This window comes from Chlorocebus sabaeus, chromosome 4 (assembly GCF_047675955.1).
Source record: "Chlorocebus sabaeus isolate Y175 chromosome 4, mChlSab1.0.hap1, whole genome shotgun sequence".
In the NCBI taxonomy this organism is placed as follows: Eukaryota; Metazoa; Chordata; class Mammalia; order Primates; family Cercopithecidae; genus Chlorocebus; species Chlorocebus sabaeus.
In genome coordinates, this window is record NC_132907.1 from 93867752 (window position 1) to 93887258 (window position 19507).

The 19507-nt window shown below is 45.0% G+C and overlaps 1 protein-coding gene and 1 long non-coding RNA gene across 2 annotated transcripts in view; one reads left to right on the forward strand and one right to left on the reverse strand.

The window, feature by feature from the left end:
- The window catches only part of AHRR (aryl hydrocarbon receptor repressor), a 110222-nt gene that overhangs the window by 87211 nt on the left and 3504 nt on the right, over positions 1 to 19507 (reverse strand). Inside the window, exon 2 of the mRNA XM_007961068.3 lies at positions 1950 to 2021. Coding sequence (XP_007959259.2) covers positions 1950 to 2021 — 72 coding nt within the window. The remainder of the gene's footprint in view (positions 1 to 1949; positions 2022 to 19507) is intronic.
- Positions 1515 to 12291, forward strand: LOC119620799 (uncharacterized). The gene is made up of 2 exons (XR_005237352.2): positions 1515 to 2474; positions 3150 to 12291. It is a non-coding gene; the product is annotated as an uncharacterized lncRNA (long non-coding RNA).

The following is a 19507-nucleotide window of genomic DNA, read 5'->3' on the forward strand; positions in this document are numbered from 1 at the left end:
GGAAGGGGGGAGACGCTTTATAGCTGTGTTCCTCAGGGGTGGGCGATGGGATGTGCTCCTGAGTCTGTGCACTTGAGAGATTTGGGTAGCAGATGTATTTGGCACATTAAATAAGGAGAGGAAATAGCTTTGCCACACAGCTACAAATGCAGTCCCCATGGTAGGGCAGTCTAGGGAAGAATCAGAACTAAATTTCCTGCTTTGATTGTGTTTTTATTCCACTGCAAAGGCCTGAGAAAGGAGTTTTTAGGCCTTTGCATTTTATGTATTGGTGTTCTGAATGGCTAGCGTGCTCACCTATTTCAAAACTCAGAGGAAAGTGTCTTCAGGCTGGCTCCCTGCCTGGAGGCAGCTGATTTTAAGTTTTCTGTGACTCTGTCCGGAGACATTTTGTGAATAAACTAGCAAATATGCATGCACAGTATTTATGTTTCCTCCCTTTATATATGAATTGCAGCATCCGTATCTACTGCCGTCCACCCTAGAGCTTGTTTGCAATCAGTGCAGGGCTGTGCTGTGTTTCTTCTGCAGCCCTTGGTCCCGGCCTCAGCTGAGTGCCTGGCCCCATGCGTGGTTTTGCACATGTGCTCACTGCTGGGCCAGCGTTAGCCTGGGCACTGAGCCTACTGCATGCTGGTGTTTGATGCACAGAGTGCGAGGCCTTGGCCGCAAACTGCAGCCTTAAGGGACAAGGTAAGGTCTCCCTGTGGGACAAGGGCTCTCTTTATTGTTTACTGTAACAAGACACCTAAACAAGATGTAAACAGTAAATAAGGTCCTTCCTTCCCAAGGGAGGCTTTACCTCCCCGTTTCCCAGCCCCAGCTCCTCCTTGGGCCCTGCAGTGCTTGGAGGCACCATGGCCGCACACTAAGGCCCAGCATTTGACACATCCAGGCACCCAGGGGCCTAACCTCAGCATCACAGCAGGTATCAGGGTGGTGAGGGCGGTGTTGCTGTGAATCTGCACAGAATCCTACAGCCCCTGCAGCCAGGGATATCATCTGACACACACACCCCCCACACACACACCCCCACACACACATCCCCACACACAGCCAGGGACATCATCCGGCACACACACAGCCTCACACCTCCCACACACACACACAGCCCCCCTACACACAGCCTCACACACAGCCTCACACACATACACCCCACACACAGCCCCCCACAGCCTCACACACCCCACACACAGCCTCACACACAGCTTCACACACATACACCCCACACACAGCCTCCCACAGCCTCACACACACACCCTACACACACAGCTTCCCACAGCCCTCCACACACACCTGCACACACAGTCTCACACAGCCTTGCACACCTGCACGCCCGCACAGTCTCACACATACCCCCCACACCCCCCCACACAGCTCCCTATAGCCCCCATACACTCGCACACAGTCTCACACAGCCTTGCACACCCGCACAGTCACACACACACCCCACACACAGCCCCCCCACAGGCTCACACACACCCCCCCCACAGCCCCCACACACACCCCGCACACACACAGCCTCACATAGCCTCGCAACACACGCACACACCCAGCTGTGCCACACCCTCCGTCCCAGCGGGTGGCGGTCTCGCCTGCGGAGCCTGGGAAGCTGCCATGGGCCCGCCGCCTCCGCCTCCGCCGCCCAGAGCTCCGCCCGCGTCCTTGGCCTCAGCCCCTCACGGTGCCCGCCGCCTCGCTCCACCGCTCAGGGCCCCGAGGGCGCAGGGACGAGCCTCGCTGGGGGCTCCCGGCACCGGGAGGCTGCGGGGTGAGCACTCCGGCGCCGCCCGCGCCTTCCTCCCCCGCGCCAGAGCGCGGCCCCGGCCCGCCAGGCTCCCGAAGCCTTCCTGGTTCGCTCTGTTCCTAAAACTCCGTTGTCAATGCAAACCCCAGGCCTCCCCTTCCATGGGTAAAATAACCCACACAAGCAGAGGCGGGAGACTTACTGTTTCTGCAGGGGCCGCCTCCGCTTCCGGCCCGCGTACGTGCACTCCCCCGGCGGGATCATCGTCCTCGGCCTGGAAGACACGGGGCACCCGGTCACCGGAAAGCGCCACATGCGCCCTGGTCCCGCCGCGACGCCCCGGGCCCCTCAGCGCGGTCCGGGAGCCCCACACCCGCGACCCCGCGAGGCCCCCACGCCTCCTCCTCGTGGGACCCCCTGGCCCGGGACTTCGGCTCTCCAGCACCCCGCACTGAGAACGCACCGGGGCTGGGTCACGCCTGGGCCTCCCTTCGGTGGCAGGCGGGTCCCGGCCTCCCCCAGAGAAGCGGCCCGCTCTGGAGCCTGGCTCAGGGCGCCATGGCGGGAGACGTCCTGAGGAGGAAGCCATCGAGGAAGCCACGCACGGGCGGGGCGCGGCCAAGGCCTGGGCAGCCTGCAGCCTCGAAACACTCATCACGCAGGTCCCGTGTTCCCGTTACCCCCGAGAAGATATTTGGGGTCCCGTGTTCCCATCACCCCCAAGAAGGTACGTGGGTCCTGTGTTCCCGTCACCCCAAGAAGGTATGTGGGGTTCCGCATTCCTGTCACCCCCAAGAGGGTATGTGGGGTTCTACGTTCACGTCACCCCAAGAAGGTACGTGGGTCCTGTGTTCCCATCACCCCGAGAAGGTATGTGGGGTCCCACATTCCTGTCACCCCCAAGAGGGTACACGGGTCCCATGTTCTCATCACCCTGAGAAGGTATGTGGGGTCCCGTGTTTCTGTCACCCCCAAGAGGGTCCTCAGGTCCCATGTTCCTGTCACCTGGAGAGGACACACAGGGCCACATGATCCCATCATCCCCAAGAGCACATGCAGGGCAGCAGCATAATCTCCTCTCTGTGGTGTGATCTCCCTGTGGTGTTTGTAGCAGCTCTTGCTCTTCTCATCTCTGCCCTTGATAGCCTTCTGCTTTAGGCCAACAGGCTTCCCCTTTTCTATGTAAAATTCTACTCCACTCTGTAGTCCTGGGATTCCACTTAGGTCACTAGCTCACAGCGCCCTGAGTCCAGTTGACTCACCCACCAGCTGCCACCAACAGTGCTGGACACAGGCATGTGCCTCCTAGCGGGGCCCCTGAGGAGAAGTCCAGTATCTGTGCCCAGGCTGGTCAGCTCGCCTGTCACCCATCTTAGAGAGGCCATCACCCTTCTTTTCACAGAATCTTGATTTTCCTTGCAATGGGTGCAGCTGAGCCCTCACAAATGTCCTGCAGACCTGTGTGCAGTAACCATCGTATGCCAGGCTCTGGGCCAAAAGCCTTGGGGAGGAAGTTAAGGAGCCCTCACCTGACCTGAAGTGAGTGCAGCCTGGAAGAGGACGCAGACTCACACAATATCCACCTGGTGGGAAAGTGCCATAAAAATGTCAAAAATGTGTCATGGATCCACTTTGACTATAAAGACTTAGGTAGATAAAGTAAATGGATAGAAAAAGATACACCATGCAAACATTAATCAAATGAAGCAGCTGCATGAGTCCCAGACAAAGGAGACTTCAGAACAAGGAATATCACCAGAAACAAAAAGGTATGTTCTATAATAGTAAAGGCATCAATTTTCCAAGGAGATCTGACAATCCTAAAGGTAAATGTACCTAGCAATGGAGCTTCAAAACACATGAAGCAAAAACTAATAAAACCAAAAAGGACAATTCATGGCAGACATTAACATTTCTATCTCAGTAATCAATAGAACAAGTAAATAAAATCAGTAAGGATATCCAACAACAACAGACTTGAATTAATGGAAATCTATAAAACACTCCATTCAACAACAGAAGAGTATCTGGTTTTTGCACATGTAACATTCACCAAGGTAGACCATATTTCTGGGACTTAAAGCTATCCTTAACATTTTTTTAAACAAAAAAAAAACAGAAATTGTATGAAGTATGTTATTTGACATAATGGAATTAAACTATAAAGATATCCAGAAATTTTCCAAATATTTGGAAAGCAACCCACTTTTAAACAAGCATGGATCAAAGAGGCAGTCACAAAGAAGTTTAAAAATATTTTGAACTAAACAAAAATGAAAATACAAACATATCAGACTTTGTGGGATGCAGCTAACCAGTACTTTGATGGAAACTGATAGCATTAAGTGCTTATATTTGAGAAAATAAAAGGCCTAAAATAAGTAATCTAAGCTTCTAACAAGTAACTAGAAGAGAAGATAAACCCAAATTGAGCAGAAGGATGGAAATAATAAAAATAAGTCTATAAGACATAAAACACACAAAAAAAGAAGAATTGGCAGGGCTTGGTGGCTCACGGCTATAATCCCAGCTACTCTGGAGGCTGAGGTAGAATTGCTTGAGCCTGGGAGATGGAGGTTGCGGTGAGCCAAGATCACATCACTGCACTCCAGCCTGGGAGACAGAGTGAGACTGTCAAAAAAAAAAAAAAAAAAAAGAGAAAGAAACAGAAAGAAAGAAAGAAAAATAAATTAAACCAAAAGTTGGTTCTTTGAAAAAATTAACAAAATTGATAAACTTCTAGCCATACTGATCAAGAAACAGAGAAGACAAATTGCCAATATCAGGAATGAAAGAGAGGACATCACTACAGATACCACAGACATTAAAAGAAAAATTACAGAGCTGAGGCCAGGCGCAGTGGCTTACGTCTGTAATCCCAGCACTTTGGGAGGCTGAGGCAGGTGGATCACCTGAGGTCAGGAGTTCGAGACCATCCTGACCAATATGGTGAAACCCCATCTCTACTAAAATTACAAGAATTAGCTGGGCATGGTGGCGTGCACCTGTAGTCCCAGCTACTTGGGAGGCTGAGGCAGAAGAATCGCTTGAACTTGGGAGGCGGAGGTTGCAGTGAGCCGAGATCACACCACTGCACTCTAGCCTGGGCAACATAGTGAGACTTGGCCAAAAAAAAAAAAAAGAAAAAGAAAAGAAAAATAAAAAGCTGGGTGCAGTGACTCAAGCCTGTAATCCCAGCACTTTGGAAAGCCGAGGCAGGAGGATCACCTGAGGTCAGGAGTTAGAGACCAGCCTGGCCAACATGGTGAAACCCCATCTCTACTAAAAATACAAAAAATTAGCCGGGCATGGTGGCACATGCCTGTAATCTCAGCTACTTGGGAAGCTGAGGTAGGAGAATTGCTTGAACCTGGGAGGCAGAGGTTGCAGTGAGCCAAGATCACACCATTGCACTCCAACCTGGGCAACAAGAGCAAAACTCCATTTCAAAAAAAATATGTATCTATATATACACACACACGTATATATATACATACATATATACACATATATATACACATATATACATACACACACACACACATATATATAGAGAGAGAGAGAATACCGCTGTGAACTGAATGTGTCCACCCACAATTCCTATGTTAAGCCCTAACTCTCCATGTGACTGTATTGGAGATAGAGCCCCTACCCTCATAAGTGATTAAGATAATAAGGTTGGAGCCCTAATCCTATAGAACTGGTGCCCTATAAAAAGAGAAGAAACATCAGAGCTCTCTCTCTCCACCATGTGAGGATGCAGCAAGAAGGCAGCCATCTGTAAGGCAGGAAGAGAGACCTCACCAGAAACCAAATCAGCCAGCACCTTGATCTTGGACTTCCCAGCCTCCAGAATGGTGTGAAATAAATTTCTGTTGTTTAAGCTATCCAGTCTATGGTAGTTTGTTATGGAAGCCCAAGCAGAATAAGACAAATACTATCCGAAAAATTAAATGATTTAGATGAAATAGAGGAATTCCTAGAAAGGCGCAATCTATCAAAACTCAAGAAAAAACAGATAATCTGGATAGCTCTATATCTATTCCAACAATGTCAAAAAACCCAGGCTTAAATGGTTTCACTGGTATATCTACCAATGTAAAAAAATAATACCAATTATCTGCAATCCTTGGCAAAAAATATCAAAAAAAATTTTTTAATTGTCAACTTGTTTATGAATTCAGCATTACTCTGATGCCAAACCAAAGGCATTGCATGAAAAGAAAACTAAAGACCAGCATCCTACATGAACATAGACATAAAAATCCTCAATTAAATATAGGTATTGGCAAATAGAATCCACCAATATATAAAAAGGATGATACATCACAACTAAGTGGGATTTATCCAAGGAATTCAGGGCAGCTTGAACATCCAAACACCAATCACTGTAATCCACTATAATAATAAACTAAAAAGAAAATGCACATGATCATCTCAATCTTTCAGAAAAACATCTGACAAAATCCAAATCCATTCATAATAATTTTTCCAAAAAACCTCTCATCAAACTAGGAACAGAAGGAAACTTAATTAACGTGATAAAGAACACCTACAAAAGCTTATAGCTAACATCACGGCTAATGGTGAAAGACTAAATGCTTCCCCCCAAGACCATGAACAAGGCAAAGCTGTGCTGTATCCCCATTCCCACTAAAATTATTTGTGTACTAGCCAGGGCAATAAGTCAGGAAAATAAGTAAAAGTCTCAAAACTGGGAAATAAATAAAAGTCATAAAACTGGGAAATAAAAATAAAATAAAACTATCTGTTTGCAGACATGATTTTACATGTAGAAAATTCCAAAAAGGCTGAGTGAAGTGGCTCACACCTATAATCCCAGCACTTTGGGAGGCCAAGGCAGGAGAATCACTTGAACCCAGGAGTTTGAGACCAGCCTGGGCAATGTAGGAAGACCCTATCTCTACAAAAAATACTTTTCAAAAAAATTAGCCAGGTGTGGTGGCACACACCTGTAGTCCCAGCTACTCAGGAGTCTGAAGCAGAAGGATCACTTGAGCCCAGGACATCAAGGCTGCGGTGACAGTGAGCTGTGATTGTACCACTGCACTCCAGCCTGAGTGACAGAACAAGACCCTGTCTCTTAGAGAGAGCGAATTCCAAAAATTTTACTAAAACCAATCATCTATAACTATTTACTGAGACCAGCAAGGTCACACAGTAAAAGGATGATAACACAAAAATCAATTGTATTTCTAGATACTAGCAATGAACAACTAGAATTCAGATATTTAAAAACCAGTATCATTTACAATAGCACCCCAATAAAAATAAAATAGGTATTTCAAGAGACCTAATATTTGTGTAACTGGACCCCTAATGAATAGGAGGGGAAAGGAGGTAAGAGAAAAATGTAAGAAACAGCAGAAATTTTTTCCAAATGTAATGAGAATTGTAAACCTACAGACCCAAGAAGCTTAGTGAACTCCAAGCACAAGAAACAGGAAAATTACACCAACGTATATCATAATCAAATTGCTCATTACCAATAACAAGTAGAATAATATTTATTTTTGTATTTTTTGTAGAGATGGGTTTTCATCATGTTACCCAATCTGGCCTCAAACTCCTGGGTTCAAGCAGTCCACCACCTTGGCCTCCCAGAGTGCTGGGATTGCAGGCATGAGCCACGCACCTGGCCTAGAATAATATTAAAAGCCAAAGAAAACAGGCATTGGGTACAAAGGATAAAAAATAAGATGACAGCAGATTCCTCATCAGAAACAAGAAGGTAGTGGAGCAACATCTTTAAAGCTGAAAGAAAAAACCCTGAAACCTAGAATTCTACATCTTATGAAAACATCATTCATAAGTGAAGGTGAAATAAAGAGCTTTCAGATGCACGAAAGCTGAAAGAAATCATCACTAGCTGACGCACACTGTAAGAAATATTACAGGCCAAAGGAAAATGATACCAGATTGTAAAATGTGTCTACAACGTGGTACAAAAAGCGCAGGAACTGACTACTAGAGGGTTAAATATGCATAATTTGTTCTTATTGCTTAGATATCTTTAAAAGATAAGTGACTATTTCAGCAATAATAACAGCATGTTGTGGGGTTCACAACAAACGTGGACATAAAGTATATGGCAGCTACACAGATCCAGGAGGGGAGACATGCATTCACAAAGTGGGGTGACAGTACTCAGAAGCTGTGCCAGCTGCCCGTTTGTTGCCTCTAGGCTCCAGACCCCCCGTCCTGCCTGCTCTGCATTAATAAGCCTCAGTCTTTCAGCACTTTTTCCTATAGAGGGCATGATGTTGCACTGGCCTGAATACGGCCCTGGAGGAGCCCTGCAGGAAGAAGGAGACTCTCCTGGTTCCAGTGCTTCCCACTTTTTTGTGTTTCTGCTCACCACTGCCATAGACAGGGAAACTCAGCAAACTTCCCTGCCCTCCAGGGGACGGAGCTACACCTCCTCCAATGAGGCTCGAGCCCCAGCCTTGGGAAGGGAGCTCCCTTCCAAGCGCGCTCCTTAGGGGCCTCTGGGGCCCCAGAGCACCATCCAGAGTTCTCCACCACCCTCCATAGCTGCGCCACTGTTGCTATCAATACTTCTTAATATTAAAGTTTTTCAATTCAAATAAAAAATCAAATTAAAAATATAAAACACCAACACGGTGAGACCTCATCTCTACAAAAAATAATTTTTAAAAATTAGCCAAGCATGGTGGCACATGTATGTAGTCTCAGTTACTTAGGAGACTGAGGCAGGAGGATTGCTTCAGCCTGGGAGGTCGAGGCTGCAGTGAGCCAAGATCACACCACTGCACTCCAGCCTGGGTGACAGAACAAGACCCAGTATGCATATGTATGTATATATATATATACACACATAAAGCGAGAGAGAGAGCTGATTTTTTTAAAATCCACATTTTAGAGATACACATTAAAACACATATGAAATAAATGGCATGTTAGGGATTTGCTTCTCTATGAAGTGGGGAGGACAGTGGAGTCTAAATGGTCTGAGACTGGCAGACTGGACTTTAAATGAAACTGAATCAGCCAATATTGATAGTTGATTACCTATGCCAGCTGATGAAAATACTGAGCTCTTTATATAATTCTCTCTCCACTTTTGTAAAATATGTGAAAAGTGCCATAATAAAATGTTTGGCTTTTAAAAAAAACATTAAAAAGAAAGAAACTGTGGCATAAGAATAGAGATACTAACTGATTATGACCAATGACCAGTTGATTTTCCACAAGGGCACCAAGGCTGTTCAACAGGGAAAGAACAATCTCTTCAACAAATGGTGCTGAGATAACTGGCCAGCCTGAGCAACATAGCAAGCAAGGCCTTGTCTCTAAGGGTTGGGGGGTGGGGGTGGGAAAAGCCACACACCAAATAGTGAAGTTGGATCCCTACCTCACACAATATGAAAAAATTAACCTAAAATTGACTAAAGACTTAAATGTAAGAGCTAAAAATATAACACTCTCAAAGAAAACATAAGAATTCATCTTTAATGACCTTGATTGGATAATGACCTTAAATGTGGCAGTGAATTCTTAGATTTGTCACAAAAAGCACGGGTAATAAGAGAAAAAAAAATGGATAAATTGGACTTCATCAAAACTAAAAATTTTTGTGTCACAAGACGTTACCAAGAAAGTGAAGAGGCAACCCACAGAATGGCAGAAAACATTTACAAATCATATATCTGATAAGAGTCTAGTGTCCAGAATAGACAAATAACTCTTACAATTCAACAACAAAAAGACAACCCAATTTTAAAATGGGCAAAGGCTTTTTTTAAAAAATGGTTGACTAGAAGCATTTCAAGCACATCTCATCCACTTAGAAGAACCAAAATAATGTGTAGATGATCACACTTTGAATCTATTTTCCAAGAGACAACATGGGAGTTCAGCAGGAAAGTGACAGGAAAAAGCAAAACTTAGGAAGAAGGAAAGCAGGCAGCCTATGTGGCCAAGAGCAGCTAGGAACTGGGAGTGACTCCCCAGTATGAGAGGGTGAGGGCGGGTCTTCCCGCAGTCCACTTTCCCACTCGAGATTCATGCAGTCCCTGACACAGGAGAGCAACTCCACCCTCCCAATCTCTGCATCGGATTTAGGGAGACCAAGAAGGAAGTGCTCCGGGAGGGAACATGCCCTGGGTCTCATACCCTTTCTGAAATTTAAGCAGCTAGAGCAAGACACCGTTCTCCATCCCAGTTTTTAGCAGACGGTGCATGTTCCTGTTACAAGCAGTGCCAATCCGAGGCATTAGGGAAACTTGGACTTGGACTGCTGCTTGTGGAACTGAGGTGTGAGAGTGGACCAGGACTAAGAGGCAAATGTGGCATGGGCTGCAGCTCCCAGCACTGGAAGCAGGCACTACCCCCAGGACTTGAGCAGGATGAGAGTTGCCATGGGGGCTTGGTCTTGAGCTGTGCAGGGCCTACAGCCTGGAGCTGAGTTGTGGGCCAGGCACAAACTGCCAAGGCTGATGGAACAGGTTTTGTCTCCAACAGCCAGGATGGTGGAGCAAGCCACATGGCGACTGGGGCATGAAAGGGATGCAGGTCTTCCATCCATGGCCAAGGCTCTGGCTGCTGGGACTGGCCCCACCCTCCCTGTGGCAGCTGCCCACATCCAGGCATTCTGCCATGGGCCCTGAAAATCACCCAGTGGCACCTGTCACAGTTGGTACATGCACTCAGGGGGCTAGAGCAAGCTTGCCTGGTCCAGCTCTGCCCAGCATCCCCCTTCCCCAGCCTGCCCACAAGACAGAGTGTAGGATCCAGGGACCAGGAGGATCCACAACCCAGTCCACCACCTGGGACACTGAGCCTTTCTTCCAGGGGACACCCTGTCACTACCACCTCAGCTGGCATCTACCTGCAAGTGCCAGCTGCTGGCCTGGAGGCTGGCCAGCACAGCCCATTGCAACCACTGCCAACACATGCACACAGCTTGGGACCCAAAAGTGCATCTCACTATCACTGCCACTACCATTGCCCACACCACTCTGGCTGCCCAGAAACTAGGAAGTCTGCTCACTTGCACGGTACACTGCTACTATAACCAGCTTCTGAGAAAGCCACCCAGAGGCCCAAGAATCAGCCTGCCTGGTACTGCCAACACAGGTGCCAGTGTGTGCCACCATGGGGCACAAGGATACACATGGTTAGCCCACAACTGCTACCACTGAAGCCTGAAGATGGGCCCACCCAGCATCCCAGTCCCCAGCACAACTTCACCACAGCCGCCACCAATAACTACACCCTAACCAAGGAAGCCACAGATACCACTAACACTGCTAATAGCCAAATAAATCATACAGAGGCTTCACTGCTGCATGCTTCAGAAGTAAATCCAAAGGGCCCTACCCAACCAACATCCCAGTCACATCTCCAGTAAAAGGTGCCCTCCAACAACAAAAGTACACCCCAAAATAAGAAAAAGCAACTATTATACCAGATGTGCAGAAAGCAACATAAAGACACAAGAAACATGAAAAAGCAGGGTAATATGACAATCCCAGAGAAACACAGTTCTCCAGCAGTAGATAAATCTCAACCAAAAGAAACCTCAAAATCCCAGATAAAGAATTCAAAATATTGATTTTAAAGAAGTTCAATGAGATGTGTGAGAAGTCTGAAAATCAATACAAAGAACTCAGAAGATTACTTCAGAATATGAATGAGATGTTTACCAAGGAGATAGATGTATTTTAAAAAACAAACAAACAAACAAAAACAGAATTACAACATACATCTGAAAGCTCCAACAATAGACTAGACCAAGCAGAATAATTTCAGAACTTAAAAGACAGGCTTTTTGAAATCATCCAATCAAACAAAAACAAAGCAAAAAGAATGAGAAAGAATGAGCAAAGCCTGTGAGACACCTGGGACTATATACAGTGATTGAATTTACAAGTTATTGGTCTTCCTGAGGGTGAAGAGATATTGAGAGGCTTAGAAAACCTATTTAACGAAGTAATACATGAAAACCTGCCAAGTCTAGCAAGAGATCTAAGTATCCAGACACAGGAGGCTCAGCAATCCCCAGGAAAACATCATGCAAAAAAGACACTACCACAGTGCACCATGAATCAGTCCAAAGTCAAAGTGAAAGAGCAAATTCTAAAAACAGCAAGAGAAAAGCATCTAGTTACCTATAAAGGAAACCTCATCAGACTAACGGTGAAGTTCTCAGCAAAAACCTGGCAGGCCAGAAGAGAATAAGGTGACATATTCAAACCGCTGTAAGAAAAAAACTTTCAGCCAACAATTTGATATCCAGCACGATTAACCTTCATAAATGAAGGAGAAATAAAGTCTTTCCCAGAAAAGCTGATGCTGAGGGAATTCATCATCACTAGTCCTACAAGAACTGCTCAAGGAAGCCCTAACTTGGAAGTGAAAAGATGACATTCACCATTATGGAAACACACAAAAGTATAAAACTCACTCATAAAGCAATCACAGACGAAGAGAAAGGAATCAAATGGCACTGCTACAGAATTCATCCAAACCACAATGACAAACAGCCAGAGGAAAAGAAAGAAGCAAAGAACTTATAAAACAACTAGGAAGCAATTAACAATACAACAGGAACCAAACCTTACATATCAATATTAACCTTGAATATAAACAGGTTAAACACTCCAGTTTTTTGTTTTGTTTTTTGAGATGGAGTCTCACTCTGTCACCCAGGCTGGAGTGCAGTGGTGCAATGTTGGTTCACTGCAACCTCCACCTCCAAGGTTCAAGTGACTCTCCTGCCCCAGCCTCCTGAGTAGCTAGAACTATAGGCCTGCACCACCACTCCTGGCTAATTTTTGTATTTTTAGTAGAGATGGGGTTTCACCATGTTGGCCAGGCTGATCTTGAACTCCTTACCTCAAGTGATCCACCCACCTCTGCCTCCCAAAGTGCTGGGATTACAGGTGTGAGCTACCATGCCCAGACCAATGTTCCACTTTAAAGACACTGATTAGCAGAATGGATTTTTAAAAGCATGATTCAACTATCTGCTGCATACAAGAAACTCACTTTACCGCTAAAGACACACATAGGCTGGGCATGGTTCCTCAAGCCTGTAATCTCAGCACTTTGGGAGGTCAAGATGGGAGGATTGCTTGAGGCCAGGAGTTTGAGACCAGCCTAGGTAACATAGCAAGACCCTGTCTCTATTTTTTTAAAAAGATACATATAGATTGAAAGTCAAGTGGGGGGGGAGGGGAAATACATTCCACACAAATGGAAACCAAAAGCAAACAGGAGTAGCTATACTCATATCAGATAAAACAGACTTTATGTCAAAAACAGTAAAAAAAAAAAAAAAAAAGACAAAGGTCATTATATAATGATAAAGGGATCAATTAAGCAAGAGGATATAACAATTCTACATACATATGCATCCAACACTGGTGCACCCAGATTTAAAACAAATATTACTAGAACTAGAGAGAGAGAGCAATACAGTAATAGTGGGGACTTCAACACACTACTCACAGCATTAGACAGATCAGCTAGATGGAAAATCAGCAAAGAAACATGGGATTTCAACTGGACTTTAGGCCTCCACAGACATTTACATGATAGAATATTCTACCCAACAACTGCAGAAGATACATTCTTTTCATCAGCACATGGGACGTTCTCCAAGATAGACTATATGTTATGCCACAAAACAAGTCTTGGCCAGGCACGTTGGCTCACACCTGTAATCCCAGCACTGGCCAAACTCCTGCTGTTTGGCCTGGTTCCTAGCAAGCCATGGCTGGGTGCCGGGATGAGGTCTGGGGGTTGAGGACCCCTGGTTTACAGCATTAAATGTCTGTATCAAAAAAGTAGAAAGAGTATGTGCCTCAAGGAACTAGACAAGCGAGAACAAACCAAACCAAAATCAGCAAAAGAAAGGAAATAACAAAGACAAAATAAACAAAATCAGAAATGAAAAAGGAGACATTACAACTAACACCACAGAAATACAAAAGATCATCAGAGACTATTATGAACAACTATATGCTCACAGATTAGAAAACCTAGAGGAAATGCATAAATTCCTGGAAACATACAATCTCCCAAGATTGAACCAGGAATAAATAGAAAACCTGAACAGATAGGTAATGAAAAGCAGATTTAATCAGTAATTTAAAAACCTCCCCCAAAAGAAAAGCCCACAACCAGCTGGGCTCACACCTGTAATCCCAGTACTTTGGGAGGCTGAGGAGGGCGCATTACGAGGTCAAGAGATCAAGACCATCCTGGCCCACATGGTGAAACCCCATCTCTACTAAAAATACAAAAATTAGCTGGGCGTGGTAGTGCATGCCTGTAGTCCCAGCTACTCGGGAGGCTGAGGCAGGAGAATGGCACGAACCCGGGAGGAGGCAGAGCTTGTAGTGAGCCAAGATCACGCCCTTGCACTCCAGCCTGGGTGACAGAACGAGACTCCCGTCTCAAAAAAAAAAAAAAAGAAAGAAAGAAAAAGGAAAAAAAAAAAAGCTGAATTATACCAAACATACAAAAAAAGAACTAAGACCAATCTTCCTGAAACTGTTCAAAAAAATTGAGTAGGAGAGAATGCTCCCTAACTCATTCTAGAAGGCCAATATAACCCAGATACCAAAATCAGCCAAGGACACAACAGAAAAAGAAAACTACAGACCAATAACCCTGATGAACATAGACTCAAAAATCCTCCGCGGTGCACGGTGGCTCACACTGTAATCCCACTTTGGGAGGCCAAGGCAGGTGGATCACTTGAGGCCAGGAATTCCAGGCCAGCCACCTGCCCAACATGGCAAAATACTATCTCTACTAAAAATGCAAAAATTATCAGGGTGTGGTGGTGTGCACCTGTAATCCCAGCTACTCAGGAGGCTGAGGCATGAGAATTGCTTGAACTTAGGAGGCAGAGGTTGCAGTGAGCAGAGATGGTGCCACTGCACTCCAGCCTGGGTGACAGAGTGAGACCCTGTCTCAAAAAATATCCTCAACAAAATATTAACTAACTGAATCCAACAGCCCGTCAGAAAGATAATACACCACAGTCAAGTAGGCTTTGTATCAGGGATGCAAGGATGGTTCAATGTATGCAAATTAATAAACATAATACATCACATAAACAGAATCAAGGACAAAAACCATACAATCAACTCAATAGATGCAGAAAATGCATTTAATAAATTTCAGCATCCCTTAATGATAAAAATCCTCAAAAAAATTGGCACAGAAGGAACATATCACAAAATAATAAAGGCTATTTATTACAGACCCACAGCTAACATCATACTGAATGAGGAAAAGTTGAAAGCATTTCCCCTAATAACTGGAACATGATAAAAATGCCCTCTTTCACCACTCCTATTCAATATAATACTGAAAGTCCTATCCAGAGCGATCAGGTAGGACAAAGTACATAAAAGGCATTCAGACTGGAAAAGAGGAAGTCAGATTATTCCTATCTGCCAATATGATTTTGTATCTAGAAAAACCTAAAGATTCTACCAAAAAAACTCTTAGATTTGATAAGTGAATTCAGTAAAGTTGTAGAATACAAAATCAACATACGAAAATCAGTAGCATTTCTATACTCCAATAATGATCTAGCTGAGAAAGAAATCAAGAAGGCAATCTCATTTACAATAACCATTAAAAAATACATGGGAATAAATCTCTACAAGGAAAATTACAAAACACTGATGAAAGAAAATTGTAGATGACACAAACAGGAAAACATCCATGTTCATAGATCAGAAGAATTCACATCATTAAAATGACCACATTGCCCAAACCAACCTACAGATTCAGTGTAATCCCTATCAAAATGCCAAAGTAATTTTTCACAGAATTTGAGAAAACAATCTCAGGCCGGGCATGGTGGCTCACACTTATAATCCTAGCACTTTGGGAGGCCAAAGCAAGAAGATTGTTTGAGGCCAGGAGTTTGAGACCAGCCCAAGCAACACAGTGAGACCCCATCTCTACAAAAACATATTTTAATTTAAAATTAGTCAGGCATGGTGGCACACACCCATAGTCCAGTTACTCAGAAGGCAGAGGCGAGAGAATCTCTTGAGCCCAGGAATTCGAGGTTGCAGTGAGCTATGATTGTGGCAACGCACTCTAGGCTGGGTGACAAAGCAAGATCCCGTCTCAAAGAAAAAAAGAAAAGAAGGAGGAGGAGAAGAAAAGAGAAAAAGAAAAATAATCCTAAAATTCATAAGGACCAAAAAAGAGAGAGAGGTGTGTGTCAGTGCAGGAAAAACTACCATTTATCAAACCATCAGATATTTTGAGAATTCACTCACTGTCACGAGAACAGCATGGAAGAAACTGCCCCCATAATCCAATCACTTCCCGCCAGGTCTCTCCCTAAACACCTGAGGATTATAATTCAAGATGAGATTTGGGTGGGGACACAAAACCTAACCGTATCACTACATGACTTCAAATTACACCACAGACTATAGTATGGGATTTAAACTAAAAACCTTCTGCACAGCAAAAGAAATAATAAACAGAGTGACAAGGCAACCTGTTAAATGGGAGAAAATATTTGTAAACTATTCATCCAACAGGGGAGTAGTAACCAGAATATACAAGGAACTCAAACAGTTGAACAACAGCAACAACAACAAAAAACCCAAGTGATCCCATTAAAAAGTAAGCAAAGGACATGACATGAATAGACACTTTAAAAGAAGAGATACAAATGGCCAACAGGTATATGAAAAAAATGCCCCACATCACTAATCATCAGAGAAATGCAAATTAAAACCACAATGAGATATCATCTTACCCCAGTCAGAATGGCTATTATTAAAAAGACAGCCAGGTGCAGTAGCTTATGCCTGTAATCCCAGCATTTTGGGAGGCCGAGGTGAGTGGATCACTTGAGGTCAGGAGTTCGAGACCAGCCTGACCAACATGGTGAAACTGCATCTCTACTAAAAACACAAAAATTAGCTGGCATGGTAGTGGGCACCTCTGAGGCTGAGGCAGGAGAATCACTTGAACCCGGGAGGCAGAGGCTGCAGTGAGCTGAGATTGCACCACTGCACTCCAGCCTGGGTGACAGAGGGAGACGCTATCTCAAAAAAACAAAAAACAAAAAAATCAGATGTTGGTGAGGATGCAGAGAAAAGGGAACTCATACACTGTTGGCGGGAATGTAAACTAGTACAGTCTCTATGGAAAACAGAATGGAGATCTCTCAAAGAATTAAAAACAGAACTGCCATTTAATCCAGCAATCCCACTACTAGGTCTATACCCAATGGAAAAGAAATCAATATATCAAAAAGACGCCTGCACTCATATGTTTATTGCAACACTATTCACAATAGCGAAGAGATGGAATAAACCTAGGTGTCCATCAGTGGATCAATAAAAAGAAAATGTGGTATATATACACAATTGAATATTACTCAGCCATTAACAAAGAATGAAATCATGCCTTTTGCAGCAACATGCATGGAACTGGAAGTCATTATCTCAAGTGAAACAAGCCAGGCACAGAAAGTCAAATGTCACACGTCCTCACTCACACGTAGGTGCTGAAGTGGTATACACACGGATGTAGTGAGTGGAATGATGGACGACAGAGACCTGGAAGGATGAGGGGGTGACAGGGGCCTGGCTGATGAGATTTTAGTTAAGGGGTACAGTGTACATTATTTGGGTAATGACTACCCTAAAAACTTTGACTTGATCACTATGCAATCTATGCATGTAACAAAATTACACATGTACCCCATAAATGTGTACAATTTAAAAAATGTTCAAAGGACCTGAGGAGACATTTCTCCAAAGAATATACACAATGGTCAACACATGAAAAAATTCTCAGCACTGTAAATCATTAGGGAAATGCAAGCAAACAAAAATCCAAAATTCAATACCATTTCATAGCACTAGGATGGCTATGTCTTTTTTTTTTTTTAGACAGTCTCACTGTGTTGCCAAGGCTGGAGTACAATGGCTCAATCTCAGCTTACTGCAACCTCCACCTCCTGGGTTCAAGAGATTCTCCTGCCTCAGCCTCCCGAGTAGCTGGGAGTATAGGCGCGTGCCACCACGCCTGGCTCATTTTTGTATTTTTGGTAGAGATGGGGTCTCACAATATTGGTCAGGCAGGTCTCAAACTCCTGACCTCAGGTGATCCGCTTGCCTCAGCCTCCCAAAGTGCTGGAATTACAGGCGTGAACCACCGCGCTGGGCCAGCTATCATTTTTTTAAAATGGAACATAAGTGTCAGTGGGGCTATGGAGAAATTGGAACTGTTTCTGGTGCATTGCTGGTGAAAATGTAAAATGGTGCACCTGCTGTGGAAAAGTGTGGTGTTTCCTCAAAAAGTTAAACACAGAATCACTATATGATCCAGTAACTCCACTCCTAGGTACATACCTAACAGAAGTGAAAGCATTTGTTCTAACAGAAACCTGCACACAAATGCCCATCATTAATTCACAGTAGCCAAAAAATGTAAACAACCTAAATGTCCATCAACTGAGGGACCAGTAAACAGAACGTGGCATCTTCATATGATGAAATATTATTCAGCTGTGAAAAGGAAGGAAGCCTTGGCACATGCTGCCACGTGGAGGGACCCTGAAAATGTTGCACTGCGTGAAAGAAGCCGGACACAGAAGGCCACACGCTGACCCCATTGCATGATATATCCAGAGTAGGCAAACTCAGATTAAAAGGTTCATGGCAGCCGGGACCTGGGAGCGGGGACTGGGGAGTGACTACTCGGTGGGTGGGCACTGCCAGAGGTGATGAAGATGTTTTGGAGCTAGAGAGAGGTGGTGGCTACACAACTTTGTCAATGTACTAAATGCGCCTGAACTGTTCACTTTTAAATGGTTAATTTGATGTTACACGCATTTTTGCCTCAACAAGAAAACACATAGAGGCTGGCTGCGGTGGCTCACACCTGTAATCCCAGCACTTAGGGAGGCTGAGGCGGGGAATCACCTGAGGTCGGGAGTTCCAGACCAGCCTGGCCAACATGGTGAAACCCCATCTCTACTAAAAATACAAAAATTAGCCAGGCGTGGTGGCGGGTGCCTGTAATCCCAGCTATCCGGGAGACTGAGGCAGGAGAATCGCTTGAACCCAGGAAGCGGAGGTAGCAGTAAGCCAAGATCGCGCCACTGCGCTCCAGCCTGGGCAACAAGAGCTAGACTCCATCTCAAGAAAAAAATAAAAAAGAAAGAGAAAAAAAAGAAACAAAAAACAAACACCACGTAACACATAGAACACAAATTTACAAATAAATATAAGCAAAATCTCTGGAATGTTAAGAAAGAAAGCAAATGGCAGATTGGAGCAGGGACAGATGCCCGTGGGTGGGTGGAAGCAGTGCGGGCGGGTGGGACGGATGCTTCGGAAGGGTCCGACCCTCCCCTCGAGGTGGTGTGGGATGCCCAGCCTCCCCTCCGTCATGGCCACGTGTCTGGCCCAGTGCACTTCTCCGAGAAACCAGGTTGGGCACTTGGTGGCTGGAGGCCAGCGTGCAAGGCCATCCCATCAGAACTGCAAGGCCTTTCGACTCAAACAGGAAACTCCCAAGCCGCACCCAAGCCTGGCCCCAGCCTGGTGGGGAGAATAGACCAGGGACGGTTCCCAGCACCCCAAGGCGGGCTGGGCATAGAGCAAACCCGCTCGACCACCCCTTGAGGTCAAGGAAGGTGAAGGGGATAGGGTGACCTACACCAGCCCCAGAAGACCCTGAGCCCTGGCACCACCAGCCTAACTAACCCTC